General features: G+C 48.0%; 1 protein-coding gene across 1 annotated transcript in view; it reads right to left on the bottom strand.

Moving 5' to 3' along the window:
- The window catches only part of LOC126252303 (uncharacterized), a 259,042-nt gene extending 242,807 nt beyond the window's left edge, over positions 1-16,235 (bottom strand). Inside the window, exon 1 of the mRNA XM_049953185.1 lies at positions 15,604-16,235. Within this exon, the coding sequence (XP_049809142.1) occupies positions 15,604-16,235 (632 nt within the window). The remainder of the gene's footprint in view (positions 1-15,603) is intronic.
- Positions 16,236-16,583: the final 348 nt, after the last annotated feature.

Here is a 16,583-nt window from a genome sequence, read left to right as displayed (position 1 = left end):
ACTGCATAAAATTTGCTAAATTCTGGCGAAAATTTACTAGTGGAGAGCTTAGAAGGTAGCTAAAATTGGTATTCGGATGGCAACCCCTCCGTGTGTAGGAAGCAAGTCGTGGGCCTTCTTGAGCGCAGGTAATGCGTGAAATTTGTCGATTTCAAAATTCGGGAGTTAGTAAACCGCAGTGATTGGTGAAGTTGTTATGCAAGTACGGAAAGCACAGAAAAAATCTGCATTTGTAGACCTGCTGAAATGTTATCTTCAGCTACTTTTGCCCTAACAACAATAGTCAACTTTGGGGACATAGAAGTCAGTAAGTTAACATACTCGTATTTTCATCTCTAATGGGATAATATTCTCTTTAAGCAGTTAGGAATATTAACCACAGCCTAACAGCACGCCTACGTTTATTCACTTATGAAATATGTTATCCGTCATTCATCTGAGTTTAAAAGAGAGCTGTTCACTAGTACAATACTGGAACGAAAGATGATGTGCATTACACTTTAATTAATTTAAGCGTGCCACAGAAAGGGGTAAAATATACAGCTACAAACAACTGACAATCTACCCATGGAAATAAAATGTCTGACACACAGCTGAAGTATATTCAAATGCAGACTACAGATTTTTTGCTTAACATCTCGTTCTGTACCATAGAGGAATGCGTGAATGTAAATAACTAGTCATTTTCATAGAAAAAACCTGTATATGGCCATGGGGGGATGGAGCCATATAAATATTATTTCGTCTTTACTAAGTGAGAGCGAGTGAGTGTGTGTGTTTTCTTTTCAACCTTTGCACATCATCATAACCATAACGTTTACATGAACATGATCTATGCTAGCTAAGTAACTAATTGCGTTCCCGTGCATGGATGCAGACTTTTCCAGTTAAGACAAATGTTGCGGAACAGGGCGTGTGCAGGGTATCGGTGGACAGATGACACATGTCAGATAGTGCAGCCACTGGCCAGATGCAGGCGGCGTTTAATCAAAGGCAGACTTAGAGAGCTATAATTGAAGCCATTAAACTGCATTAACTTCTGAGCAAATTTGAAGTGTTTTGTTTTTGGAACAACTCTTGACCTATGTAGTCGTCATCTGCTAACTTGGGTCTGCCCTTGCGGAGATTACTGCGGAAGGCGTAAGTAGCAAGGAGGCAGTTGGAGTCTGCGTACTGACTCTTAGCAGTACACTGTTACGTATTCCGGTCCAGCGCTCGGATCTTCAAAACTTTCTAAATGCAGTTGGATGGCTACAGGGAACTTATTACTGGTTTTAGAGAAGTCTGCCTCACTGGTCAAAGCGAGGCTGACGATGTAGGAGACTTATTTTTGTAAGTAGAACAGCGCAGAAAAGTGATCTGTGTCCGCCGATAAACGTTTCCTTGTATATCAACAGTGCAATACGCCACGTTATTTTTCTCGCGCGCCGTGGATTGTTTAGTGTACGTTGGTTTCTGCCGAGTGCAAGGCTGAGTCTCAAGCAGTACAAACTACGTGACCACTGTTACAGAAAGCAGCTGTGGCGCGCGGGAAAACAGCAGAGACAAACCTCCGCCGACTTCAGTGCGTCCAAAACAGAGCACTGCGGCCGACACTCCACCTTCCACGGGACTTCCCCGGGAAAACAGCAGAGACAAACCTCCGCCGACTTCAGTGCGTCCAAAACAGAGCACTGCGGCCGACACTCCACCTTCCACGGGACTTCCCCTCGGAAACGTCGTTGCCACCATACTGCTCGTTCGCGGGCGGTTCGTGGAGACCACCGCAACGCTCTACGGGAAAACAGATACTTCGTACAACCCTCTTGTGCGCTATCTCTGACACCGACCACACGTCAAGCTTCACCTAATACTGGCATATTTCAATTTTTCTGCTAAACACCTGAGTTAATGATCCTTTAACAAGAGAAAAGTCAGAGCCAAAATAAAACAAAAAGGAGCTTCTATTCGCTTTCTTCGCGCTTATGCCGTCGTACGGGGTGCGCTGTTCTTCACGATTTAGCAAACTGTATTAACTGGTTGTGGCCAGATGTTCCTCGTGTGGGCACAGTCGTCATTTAATGTAAGGCTACGTTTATGCTGCAATCTCGCTGCTGGTTTATCGCTCCACGTTGGTCGCACAGTAACCTCGCTTCTCGCCGGGAACCTTTACGCTGCGGCTGTTCACGTTACTAGTTGTGTGGATTACCTGCAATGAGTGAAGCAACGCCGATATTCTCTGCATGTCTTACGACAGTAATACTGGTTCGATCACGATAAGTGCTTACGAATAGTGGTTACTGACAAGGAGCCAAGAGGTATGGACGCACCCTATGAGTGTATACCAGGGATGGCCCGAAATTCCGTACGCGGGCAGTGCTGTTGCTCTCATGCACAGCACTCGCCCCTGGCTTCACACTTTGCCCACCGCCACGCCACGCTGTCTGAATGTGAGGAGGGGGGATTGGTTGGTTGATTGGTTGGTTGGTTGGTTAGCTTGGGGTATAAAGGGACCAAACTACAGGATCATCAGTTCCTTTTTCCTGACGCAAGCAAGGTTCAAGGTACAAAAACACCAAGCACATTTGAGAAAGTAAAAGGGGAAAAAGGAACGGGGAACGAAACCTAAAAAGAAAACCAATGGAACGAACAAAAAACGGGGATAGCATACACCACAAGGAAAAGTAGAAGAAGGTATTAAAACCATAGAGCATATGGTCTGGGCTGGCTAATCACAATAATAAAAAAGGATCAGCCAGCCACTCTGCAACACATTTAAATGTCCACTCCAAAAAGACAAGGCGAGATGAACACATGTAGGGGAAAGACGACCACAAAGACAAACAAATGCAAAGAACGATTGACAGAGTTAAAATGGAGGGAGGGTGGCAGCCTCCGAGAGAAGGCTAAATGCCCACCCTTAGATGGTCCGATAAAAATCCCCCTCACGAATAAAACAATAAACTAAATCTGCTGTAGAGGCATTGTTGCCCAACACCGAAGGTAGCGTCCTGGAAAGGTTAAAAGTCCGCCGCGGAGGGGCTAAAAGTGGGAAGTCCAGCAAGATGTGGACGACAATCATATGTGAGCCACAGCGACGCCGAGGTGGGTCCTCGCGACGGAGGTAGCCATGCATTAGCCACATATGGCCAATGCGGAGGTGGCAGAGAACCACAGAGACCCTGCGAGAGGCCCGCATGGAGGTCTTCCAAAAATTCATGGTCTCCTCAATGGCACGCAGTTTGTTGTGCGTACTGAGATTATGCCATTCCATATCCCAAAGCTGAAAAACTTCGCAGCGTAATAATGATCGCAGGTCAGTTACGGGAATGCCCATTTCCAGAAGCAGTTTCCATGTAGCCTGTTTGGCCATCCTGTCGGCAAGTTCATTTCCTGGGATTCCGACGTGGCCTGGGGTCCATACAAACACCACGGAACGACTGGACCGTTCCAGGGCATTGATGGACTCCTGGAGGTCGCTACCATAGGCTGGCAGAGTTAGCACTGGCCGATAGCTTGTAGGCTGCTCAAGGAGTCAGTACAGATAACGAAAGACTTATCAGAGCATGAGCGGATGCGTTCAAGAGTACGAAAAATGGCCGCCAGCTCTGCAGTGAAAAAACTGCAGCCATCTGGCAAGGAGTGCTGTTCAATGTGACCACCAGCCATCGAGCCGTTAGTGTAAACCACTTCATGGTCCCAGTACATGTCTAGAATCGAGAGGCAGTGACAGCAGAGAGCCGCGGTGTTAACTGAGCCCTTATGACCATGTGAAAGGTCCATGCAAAGCTGCCCACGTGTACACCATGCAGGTGTACATGAATGGACCTCGAATATTGGTGGCAAGGGCAAGGACTTCACTTCAGACACAAGAGATCGGACGCGAACTGCAATCTTAAGTCCTGACCTGGGCCTCCGATGCGGAAGATGAAACGCCGTGGGTGGGAAAAGAAGATAGGAATTCGGATGCTCAGGAGAACTACGAATGTGTGCAACGTAACTGGTGAGCAGTTGTGCACGCCTAACCTTCAATGGAGGGACTCCGGCCTCCACAGGACGCTGGTCACCGGACTCGTCCTAAAAGCCCCCATTGCCAGTCGAAAGCCACAATGGTGCACTGGGTCGAGTAGACGCAACGCTGAGGGCGCCGCCGAACCATAAACCAGACTCCCATAGTCAAGGCGGGATTGAACAAGGGCTCTGTAGAGCTGCAGCAGCATAGAGCGATCTGCACTCCAGTTGGTGTTGCTCAGGCAGCGGAGGGCCTTGAGGTGCTGCCAGCACTTCCGCTTCAGCTGATGAAGGTGAGGAAGCCACGTCAATCAGGCATCGAAAACCAGTCCTAAGAATCGATATGTCTCCACTATAGTGAGTAGATCGTCATTAAGGTAGAGTTCTGGTTCTGGACGAACGGTACGACGCCGACAGAAGTGCATAACACACGACTTTGCAGCCTAAAACTGGAAACCGTGGGCTAGAGCCCATGACTGCGCCTTATGGATGGCTCCTCGAGGCGCCGCTTAGCAACACTGGTACTGGAGGAGCAGTACGAAATGCAGAAGTCATCTGCATACAGAGAAGGTGAGACAGACGGCCCTACAGCTGCTGCTAGACCATTAATGGCCACTAAAAATAGAGAGACGCTCAATACAGAGCCCTGCGGGACCCCATTCTCCTGGATATGGGGGGAACTATGGGAGGCACCAACTTGAACATGGGAAGTACGAAGCGACAGGAAATTATGGATAAAAGTCGGGAGCGGGACTCTGAGAACCAACTGGTATAATGTGGCAAGGATATGATGTTGCCAGGTCGTGTCATACGCTTTTCGTAAATGAAAAAAAAAAAGACGGCAACCAGGTGTTGGCGTCTGGAAAAGGCTGTCCAGATGGCAGACTCGAGGGACACAAGATTATCAGTGGTAGAGCGACCCTGGCGGAAGCCGCCCTAACATGGGAGCCAATCGGCCACGTGTCACCAGGACCCAACCCAACCGCCGACACACCATACGTTCCAGCAGCTTATGAAGAACGTTGGTGAGGCTGATGGGCCGATAGTGATGGTGCTCTCCCGACGGTGCGATGGAAAGACGCCATCGCACCAGATCCGGTTGAAGATGACGAGGAGATATCGCTTTTAGTCAGACGAGAGATGTTCAATTATCTGACTGTGGATCCAATCTGGGCCAGGAGCTGTGTTGAGGCAATGTGCAAGGGCACTGAGAAGCTCCCACTCTGTAAATGTGGCGTTATAGGATTCACTGTGGCGTGTAGTGAACGAGAGGACTTTCCCTTCCAGGTGCAGTTTGAGAGTGCGAAAGGCTGGGGGTTAATTCTCTGATGCAGAGGCTCGAGCATAGTGCTCAGCGAAGTGCTCGGCAATCGCGTTTGGTTCGGTAGAGAGCACGCCATTGATGTTAATGACAGGGACACCTGTTGGGGTCTGGTACCCAAAAAGACGTCTGATCTTTGTCCAGACTTGGTAAGATGACGTATGGCACCAAACGGTCGACACATACCTCGCCCAACACTCCTGTTTCCGTCGTTTTATAAACAGCGAACGCGGGCACTGAGCAGCTTAAAGGCTATCTAGGGACGGGTGGTGCTTAAGTCGCTGTACAGCTCTCCGACGCTCTTTAATTGCCTCAGCGACTGCCAGAGACCACCATTGGAGTGTCTTTTGCCGGGGGCACCCTAGAGAACGAGGGATCGCGTTTTCCGCCGCAGAAATTATCTTGTAGTGACCTGCTCAATCACAACATCGATGCCGACACCTGGGGGAGATTCAACGGTGACAGCAGAGGTAAAGGCTACCCAGTCTGCCTTGTTTCTGGCTAGGCGTCCGTGGACATGACGCCAGGGGAGTGACAGAGAGATGGGGAACACAGGTCGTCATGTGCTGTCCAGAGGATATATAGGAGAAGTCCTCAGCTGCAACTTGATAAATCAATGGCCGAGTAACTACCATGAGCCACACTGAAATGTGTGGCGGCCCCAGTATTTAAGAGGCACAGGTCGAGTTGGGACAGTAGATTTTCGACATCTCTGCCTCTGCCAGTAAGCACGGTGCCACCACACAAAGGGTTATTGGTGTTAAAATCTCCCAAAGTAGGAAAGGTTTAGGGAGTTGGTCAACCAGTGCAGTTAATACGTTCAGGAATACTGCACCATCTGGAGAAAGATGTACATTGCAGACAGTTATTTCCAGCGTCGTCCTTATCCTGACAGCCACAGCTTCAAGAGGAGTTTGAAGGGACACAGGTTCACTGCATACTGAGTTCAGGACATAAACGCTATGTCCACCTGACACTCGATTATATTCGCTACGGTTCTTGTAACATCCAAAAATGGTTCAAATGGCTCTGAGCACTATGGGACTCAACTGCTGAGGTCATTAGTCCCCTAGAACTTAGAACTAGTTAAACCTAACTAACCTAAGGACATCACAAACATCCATGCCCGAGGCAGGATTCGAACCTGCGACCGTAGCGGTCTTGCGGTTCCAGACTGCAGCGCCTTTAACCGCACGGCCACTTCGGCCGGCTGTAACATCCCCTATAGCCGCGGAGGGCAGGGGTTCGCATTGTTGGGAACCAGGTTTCCTGGAGGGCTATGCAGAAAGCAGGTGTAAAGCTTAACAGTTGCCGTAGCTCGGCCAGGTGGTGGGAAAAAACGCAGCAATCCCACTGGAGGGTGACTTTATCGTGAGGCTGGGAAGGCTTGAAGCATGCGACGAGGCAGGTTACAGCTCAGGGTCACATGCTGCCACCGACTGAGTATTTGTATTCATTCCTGTTGTGGATGAGGTATCAGTGAGATCCAGGTCCTCAGGGGACACTGAGATCTCCACCTCATCTGCAGTTGGAGAATTGGTAGGGAGTGGTGATGTTGGGGCCACTGGAGGATCCTTTTTCTTAGCAGACTTCTTTGTTTGTTTGCCCTCCAAAGTAGCTTCAGGCATGGAGGAAGACCGTGAAGCTCTTTATCCAGCAGCTTTTGGCTCCTTTAGCCACTGGCGAGTGTCCGCTGTGGCGTTAGTAGCGACCTTGGGAAAGAGGGTCCCAAGGGACCTCTTCCACAAGATAGGAGTCAGAGGAGGCTGTTGCTTCTCTGGCTGGGGGGAGGGGACCGATGCCCCTGCATTTGGGAGGGTCTTGCTCCAAAAGTGGGTACTTTGGGAGCAACAAAGGAGATTTTCCCCTACCACCAAGGGGGCAGATGTATTCTGGAGGCCCGGAGGGCTCACTGTTCGTGGCACAGTGTGCGATACGACTGGTACTTGTGACGGCGACGGTAATGTAGCTGCAGCGTATGTGGACGTCAATCAGATGGGGTGTAATCGTTCAAATTTACGTTTAGCCTCTTGGTAAGTCAACCGATCCAGGGTCTTGTACTCCATGATTTTCTGCTCCTTTTGGAATATTGTGCAGTTTAGCGAGCAGGGGAACTGCTGCTCTCCACAGCTGATATAAGTGGGACGAGGCGCACATGGAGTATCTGGATGCAGTGGACGTCTTTAGTCTTGACATGTGGTGTTGGAAATGCAGTGGGAAGACTTGTGCCCGAATTTCGAGCACTTAAAGCACCGAATAGGGGGAGGGACGTATGGTGTAACTTCACAGCCGTAAGCCATCACCTTGACCTGTTCAGGCACTGAATCACCCTCAAAGGCCACGATGAAGGCATCAGTAGCAACCCTGTTGTCTTTGGGTCCCCTGTAAACGCGCCAGATGAAATGAACACCCCGGCGTTCTAGATTGGCGCGGAGATCGTCATCAGACTGCAGGAGGAGGTCGCAATGGAAGATAATTCCCTGGACCATGTTGAGGCTTTTATGAGGAATGACAGAAACAGGAATATCACCCAGCCAGTCACAAGCAATTAGCACCCGGGATTGGGCTGGAGATGATGTCTGAATCAAGACTGCACCACTTCTCATCTTGGACAGCACAGTCACTCCCCCCCCCCAGCTTATCTTCAAGACATTCAACAAAAAATTGAGGCTTCGTAGGTAGAAAGGAGTCCCCGTCCATTCTGCTACAGATTAAATACCAAGGCGAATATGGCTCTTCTTTCTGTAGTGGCTCTTGGTAACCTGCCATTGTAGCAGCAGTAACCGGTCTAACAACTGCGCCAGACACTTGTATTACAAAGGCGTTGCCGACCGCAGCGCCGTATTCTGCCGGTTTACAAATCTCTGTATTTGAATGCACATGCCTATACCAGTTCCTTTGGCGCTTCAGTGTAGATGGCAATGCAGTCGCACTGCATACGACTTGGTTCCCGTATTTCTCAGCAACACATATCAGAAACAAAACAAATTTTAAGTATACGTAATTATTTTAGTGTGCTGAAAACAATACAATTTTTATCTGGTACAGACAGTCGGCAAACAGACGCAGACTATTTCACAGATTACCACGTAATTACCTCTTATTTAGTTTCATAATCGAGAGAAGGCTTTCAGAGACAAGTTGATCGAAATATTTTTAACATGTTTTTAACTATATTATTGAGAACTGGAAACTTATCGCGAGGAAAACGATGTAGACCACCTGGACAGTTTTAATGTAAAAGGATTTGTCCTTTAAACGGGAATTATACTGCCGATCAATCATTTCCATTTTCAGATGCACTGGCTAGCTTTCAACTTAAACGGCAAGCGGTCTCGAAAATAGGTTTAAGATTGGCAGTGTCGCCAAAACGTTTAGAAAACTATCCTTTTAATTCTTTCAAGACCACAATGAATTCTTCAAAACTCTCGTTTTCTTTAACGCAAGTCAGCCTACGAAAATAGACGGTGTTTTTTGTCGAGTTTGTCTCTTCCAGAAGGCGATTTTCTTTTCAATGCATCCCCATTAAATCAGACATTAGTAGTTTCTCGCCTCGCCGTATCTGTTGGTAGCGTGCAAACAAGTCTATGTAAAATGCTAGGTCTGTGATACGTTCTGGATGTTCTAATTCTCTTTCCTGCTTTCTTTTTCCCTTTATAAATTCAACAATATCGAGTTTTAAGTGGAAAAATACGTTCCAGGCAGTCCCTTGAATTATCCAACGTACTTTTCAGTAATATATAGTGTCTCGACAATCTTCGTTCAATTCTATCAAAACTGTTGCAACCGACAGCATCATAATATGAGTCAATTCAAAAAAATTATTATTCATATCGCCACTTTATTCACGTGCCCCATGCCTGCAAATTCAGCACAGACAGCTTCCTGCTGCACGCACAATGAATCCCGTCTAGCGATCGTCATAATTTTTTGCTCTTTCATTTTCAACTAAATCCCAGAGAATTATTATTATTCTCTTCTGTGGCTCCTTTTATTTTTTAAAGGTTTATGACGGTAGATCGCCAGACTGTGTGTTTTTGTCGAAGCAACCGCTGAACCTTTGAACTTCCTATACCTCACAAACAAATAGCGAAGTGTAAACAGCACTGACACCATGAGTCTGTCGAACTGAAGAATGTCGCGCCGACCGAAAAATGCCGCACGCTAATTATGATATTTCTAGTTTTGGAGCCATTAGATTCCTTCCCAAGGTTCACTCTATAGTTTGTCTGAGATTAGAGTAGATGAGGCATAGCGTAAGAGAAGGGGTGAGAGGAAGACGACAGACGGTTCAGTGAGTACCAATTCCGTGAGAAATTGCACCAGTTTCGTAGGATGATAATCTGAGTGACTGCCGGCACAAGAGGCAATGTGCCAAATTTGTTGGATTCATCTATTAACATTTAATAAAGTATAATTGAGATTTAATTGTCTATCATGGTTAATACACTCAAAACAGAAAGCTTTATTCTATTTATTTCAGATCTCAATTTTATAACAATTTTCGTTAAGATCAGAATAACGACATTGAGACGAAGCATTTCACGCACCTTCGGCTTCCGCCAAAAGTGCGCTACAAAGCAAAGTGATTGTGGCTGTCTAGTCACTGTAGAGCGTGGGACTGAACGGTACGGATCGCGTTACTGACAGGACAATAATTATCTCAGATGCGTGCCACACAATTTTGTATTCAAATAACACGACTGTGTGCAAAGCAGAGAAGATTTAGAGTAACAATGTACCTAATTTTTCTGAACATGTTTTCTACAAGACTTAATATAATAGGATTGTGATTGATTGATTCCAATATGAACTGTGAAACCTAAGACTTTGTAATCGAAGATATGCAAAACATCGTATTAGCAGTTTATAGCTTTATCTGCTTCGTGTGTTGTCAAATACAAGAACTATTGGCTTCCCTAATTTGAACTCACCAGATTATTTAGTAGAATCAATTGCCTTAGTCACCACACCAGTTTTTTAGAGCCTCATTCAAGAACAACGAACTCGCGAACTACATCTGCGCCGAGACAACGACGTCTATACAAGAGATCCAGTTAGTGAAGCGCAACAGAATCTAGGTCTTCCATCTTGAAGCGGCAGAACACAACTAGGCCCTTCACATGTCTTGCATTTCTAGTACAATTCACATTATAAATAGATTCGTGGCACCATGGAGAAGAGTAAGCAGAGGGAGACTTAATGTGAGGAATGAGTGTTAATTCGGAAACATCCTGAAATCTTAACATTCGATTTCGCTCCGTTAACATTTGACTCTGCCCTTTAGTTTCCTTTGTATCGCCGTGGAATACTGAATGAAATGTTACGCTAAGCCGAGTACTTCTGAGAAAGAACGAGCAAAGCAGAGGCAGGTGGAGCCTTGGCCAGCACGCGTGCAGCACATCGTGCTTGCTTGCAGTTTGGAACGCCGTGGCGGACCCTGGTGAATAACGTCCTCACAGTAAATTTGTTCACCAGTTCTAACTGCAATCCAAAAATTACCGAGAGCCAACATTTCAGGCATTTACCAATGTCGCAACAAACTTAACAGTTTATTTTAACTACATTTCTTAAAAGAGTTAGGGGAAAATGACTTTGCGCGCCTGCCATTCTCCATTCCGAAAAAATTCAAGAATAGGCATGTTACCGAATTAGACCTTTATCTTTCTAAAGTAATTGTAATCTTCGACAGGTGTCGATAACGAGGTGGAAACAATCATTCATCCCGTCGTCCTGGGTGCCTTCCTCCTGGCTGAGAGCTTCATTAAAGTGTATGTCTACTTTGTGCTTAAATCACTGCTTGGCCTACGTGAAAAGGTCCGTATCTCTATGGACGTGAAACCTGTGGTGTCTGCTCCCATTCTTCAATAAGAGCCCATGAGAATTATTGGAGGACCTGTGGTGCAACGCTACAGTCTGGAACCGCGCGACCGCTACGGTCGCAGGTTCGAATCCTGCCTCGGGCATGGATGTGTGTGGTGTTCTTAGGTTAGTTAGGTTTAAGTAGTTCTAAGTTCTAGGGGACTGATGACCTCAGAAGTTAAGTCCCATAGTGCATAGAGCCATTTTTTGTGGTGCAACGGGGCGACCATGAACACTTCTGTCATTCATGTTCCCCATATGCACGATGGGATCTATTCCATTACTTCAATGTCCAATCTTCGCAAGATATCCATGCTGACGCCCGCCATATGGACCCTGGCATTAGAAGGAATTCAGAGCCACCACCGCGTGCAGAAGCCCGAAATGGTCCAACAGGATCTGTTTGATGTACTGCTTGGAGATGAGGCGAGAATGAACAATAAGAGCCGAATGGCTGTCAACAGTGAAGCCTCCCCACAACATCACAGAACCTTGGAATCTGTCGATTTCCTAGACAACATTTGGGAGATACCACTCAGTAAGGGTCTCCTCAGGATATCTGGTCTCGTCTGCGAATAACTCGTTTCGTCAAAGCCGAAGTTGCTAACTGACATGGGAACGGCAAGCTGAAAGATGATGTGTCAAGTGTGGTACAAATGGGACGTCTGGGTGTAAGGTGCTTTCTCATAACCTGTTCACTGCGGTCTGACTGAATACAGCAGCTCCAGTGGCCCTTCTGGGATCGTCTCTCAGTGCTTGGCACAACGAAGAGGTGGCCAGATATCGGTCTTCACGTGGGGTTCTACTGTTTCAGCAACGTTCTTTAACTCACCTTGTGTGCTGACCAGTCTCTTCAGAGTGCGTCCAAAATCTGTGGATTACACGTGGAGAGAGATTGCCACATACAGAGACTTGACAGAACGTCCATCCTTTTTGGATCAAACAGATTGCCGTTGCAACTTGCATTGCATTAAGACGTCACGTTGCATGTTCTTGCGTGAATACAATGTCCACAAATGACAACTGCTATCTGTGTACCTCTGTAGAAAACACTGCGAGACCAGTAGTCACTTCCTTCTGAAGGGTCACCTGACACTAATCCTTAACGCAGCCAACAGAAGGTGAATGATTTTAATTGTCACCTACATTGAAAGCGAAGATCTAAAGCCATGCAATAAGACCACATAGTGCACGCAAAATTCCGCGGCCGCTAGATGCCCAATCGGCTGGGGTAGCGTGGGGACAGAGGCAGTAGTGGGGGGTGGCTCAGAGCACTGTAGGGGAAATGTCGAGCGCTGGAAGGAAAGGGCCGTTCTAAACTGAAGCCTACGCTCACTTTTTTTTAAAAGTATTAAGTGGGGCCTCTCACCCACAATTGCATGGTGATCATTCAAAAAGATCTACTGTCACCTCTGCTTTCGTTAGAATCTAAAAAGAATTCCGCTGAAACTGCAGCGATTTATTTTCTTCTGGCTTCTTAACCATTTGTAACTTTTAGTGAAGTGCCATGAGTGACGAATTTTGAGTAAAACCTATACATTTCTCCAGTTGCCATGTAATAACTTGCTTCTTTTGCTAAAACACAGTGGAGTTTACACTGTCTCAACTCACTAACATGTTGTGCAGACACTTGCGAGAGAATTCTGAAGCAGTGATTTATCAAGTGAGAAACTGAGGAAAACTAAAGTCAGTAGCATATGAAAAATCACATCCTCGGTAAAAAAAAAATCGTGTAGCTTCTTCACATTTGTTGTTCCAAAATCCACAGCATTTTTCGTTTCACGAGCTATCGGTGGCCCTTAACACTAACATTCTGTCACACGAAAGTCTGTAGTTAATGGAACAAGACGGCAGATACTGAAGTTTTACACAATAATGATATGGTAAAATACTCTGCTATTTGCGTGCTATCGTTGCCCAAAATCTCACTTCGATATCTGAAACCGTTTATGAAATATGAGGAACGTTGTGGATATTTCACCCTGGCTTTATCGCTGGCGCGGCGTGATCGCAAATGAGTGTGCTACATCTGATCTATTTTCTCAAGATTGGTGACAGACAGAAAGTCTAAAGAACAATTCAATATGTTAGCTAAATTTCATACGCAACAACGTATTGTGCAATGTGCGCAAAACGCGAAATCATACCGACCTCTATTTTTCATTGCACAGTTTTCCCAATTTCTCGCAGTGTCTTACTTTCACGTAAATACATACATAAAAAAAAAGATTTGCATCACCTCGATTCCGAGAGTTCCGGAATCTGTACAGAAAATTGGAATACAGATCAACATAAGAATCAATTCCGCCCTTTTTATTGCTCATGAAAACCACACATTGTATGTTGTACCACCATACAGCGAGACCTTCAGAGGTGGTAGCCCAGATTGCTGTACACACCGGTACCTCTAATACCCATTAGCACGTCCTTTTGCATTGATGCATGCATGTATTCGTCGTGGCATATTATTCACAAGTTCACAAGGCACTGTTGGTCCACATTGTCCCACTCCTCAACGGCGATCAGGCGTAGGTCCCTCAGAGTGGTTGGTGGGTCACGTCGTCCATAAACAGTCCTTTTCAATCTATCCCAGGCATTTTCGATAGGGTTCATTTCTGGAGAACATGCTGGCCTCTCTAGTAGAGCGATGTCGTTATCCAGAAGGAAGTCATTCACAAGATGTGCACGGTGGGGGCGTGAATTGTCGTCCATGAAGGCAAATGCCTCGCCAATATGCTGCCGATATGGTTGAACTATCGATCGGAGGATGGCATTCACGTATCGTACAGCCGTTACGGCCTTCCATGACCACCAGCGGCGTACGTCGGCCCTACATAATGCCACCCCAAAACTGCAGGGTACCTCCACCTTGCTGCACTCGCTGAACAGGATGTGTAAGGCGTTCAGCCTGATCGGGTTGGCTCCAAACATGTCTCCGACGATTGTCTGGTTGAAGGCATATGCGACAGTCATCGGTGAAGAGAACGTGTGGAACCGCGTGACCGCTACGGTCGCAGGTTCGAATCTTGCCTCGGGCATGGATGTGTGTGATGCCCTTAGGTTAGTTAGGTTTAAGTAGTTCTGAATTCTAGGGGACTGATGACCACAGATGTTGAGTTCCATAGTGCTCAGAGCCATTTTTGAAGAGAACGTGATGCGAATCCTGAGCGGTCCATTCGGCGCGTTGTTGGACCCATCTGTACCGCGCTGCATGGTGTCTTGGTTGCAAAGACGGACCTCGCCATGGACGTCGGGAATAAAGTTCCGCATCACGCACCCTATTGCGCACAGTTTGAGTCGTAACAAGACGCCCTGTGGCTACACGAAAAGCATTATTCAACATGGCGGCGTTGCTGTCGGGGTTCCTCCGAGCCATAATCCGTAGGGATCGGTCATCCACTGCAGTAGTAGCCCTTGGGCGGCCTGAGCGAGGCACGTCATCGCCAGTTCCTGTCTCTCTGTATCTCCTCCACATCCGAACAACATCGCTTGGGTTGACACCGAGACACTTTCCTTGTTGAGAGACCTTCCTGGCACAAAGTAACAATGCGGACCCGATCTAACTGCGGTATTGACCGTCTAGACATGGTTGAACTATAGGCAACACGAGCCGTGTACCTCGTTCCTGGTGGAATGACTGGTACAGATCGGCTATCGGACCCCCTTCGTCTAATAGTCGATTCTCATGCACGATTGTTTACATCTTTGGGCGGTTTTAATGACATCTCTTAACAGTCAAAGGGACTGTCTGTGATACATCCGCCCCCATAGCTGAATGGTCAGCGTGACGAACTGTCGTACTAAGGGGCCTGGGTTCAATTCCCGGCTGGGTCGGGGATTTTCTGCGCTCACGGACTGGGTGTACTGTTGTCTTCATCATCATTTCATCCCCATCCGGCGCGGCCGGACCTGCCCCGTAAGACGTCAAACGCTCATTTCCATTTTTTTGTCTCTAATAGAATATACACAGTCAACGTCCATCTTCGGGAGTTCTGGGAACCGCGGTGATGCAAAACTTTGTTTGGTATTTGTATCATAATAACTACGACCATTAACGAGATGATGAACCTAACTTATATAGCCATAACTAAAGCGAAAATGTAATTTTTTTTACCGAATAGTTTCTGTAAAATCGTTTTGAGAAAGACTGCGGGGTACGTGCCTCGATTCCGTCATCGCTGACCGGCCGAAAGGTGGAAAACTCTCGTCAGCCTCCCCTTGCGAACAACCGAATGAACTCGCCCAGCACTTTGAATGAAAACTGGTCACTTCGGATCGGCCCCCGTATCCTGCGCGAGCTATACCGCCTGTATCGAAATAATTTTAACATACCGGATGTTGATGAACACGTTCCCGTAATTCTTTTGAACGGTGTCTTATGTTTAAGGTTAAGTATTACAGAATATTAATTAGGACTGAGGAGCACCGACCTAGTGGCGGGCACGGGCCCAGGCAGCGAGTCGACCCACTCCTGGACGGTGACGGGCGACTTGCGGTGCGCCGCGGCCGCCTCCGCCTCGGGCTGCAGCGAGAGGCTGAGTCGGGGCGCCGCCTGCGCCCGCCGGCGCTCCAGCTCGGCACCGTCCTCCGCCTCTGCCTCGGCCTCCTCGTCGGACGGGCCCTTGGCGGGAGCGCGGGAGGGCGAGTCGGTGCCGTCCTCCTGGCTGGCGGTGGGCGCGCTGGCCGGCTCCAGCACGATGCTGGGCACCTCGCCGTCTATGGACGCCGACGCCGACTCGCCGGCGGCCAGCGCCTCCGCCTCCAGCTCCAGCTCCAGCTCTGTCACGTCCATGGCGAGCGCGGGCTCGCCGCCGTCGTCGTACACCTCGGCCTGGATCTGCGGCACCGGGGGCTGAGCGGCCGCGGACGCAGCCGCAGCCTCCGCCGGCTCCTGCGGCCCCGTACGCTCATCGCGGCACGGCGCCGACGCGGGCGTCAGTGTCGGGGCGTGTCGCGCCTCGGCAGGGTCTGCTCCCGGCAGGCTGGCCTCCGGGCCGGCGCAGTCCGCTGCCGGCTCTCCGCCGACCACCGACGCTGCCGTGGCTGGCCGCTGCAAGCACATTAGAAGATGAAAAGTAACAGGAACATATTAGCCTATATTAATATGGGATAGGTCCATTCTTCACCTTTCTAACGGCTTTAGATCTCCTGAGAAAACTTCCAATGAGATGTCTCAGCGTCTGTGGAGGATGGTACTTCATCCTTCCTCAAGAGCGGAAGCCAGACACGGTACTGATGTTGGACGCTAAGGGTCTCGAGCGAGGTAGGCGTTCTAATTCGTTTCAAATGTATTTCACTGGTTCCAAGTCGGGATTCTCGGCAAGCCAGTCCGTTCCAAAAACGTTATTATCCACAAACAGCCGCCTCACAGATTTTTTATTCACATTGAGGTGACAGAAGTCATGGGATC

This window comes from Schistocerca nitens, chromosome 4 (assembly GCF_023898315.1).
Source record: "Schistocerca nitens isolate TAMUIC-IGC-003100 chromosome 4, iqSchNite1.1, whole genome shotgun sequence".
Lineage (NCBI taxonomy): Eukaryota > Metazoa > Arthropoda > Insecta > Orthoptera > Acrididae > Schistocerca > Schistocerca nitens.
Note: the sequence above shows the minus strand (reverse complement) of the source record. Positions and strands in the feature narration are given on the sequence as shown.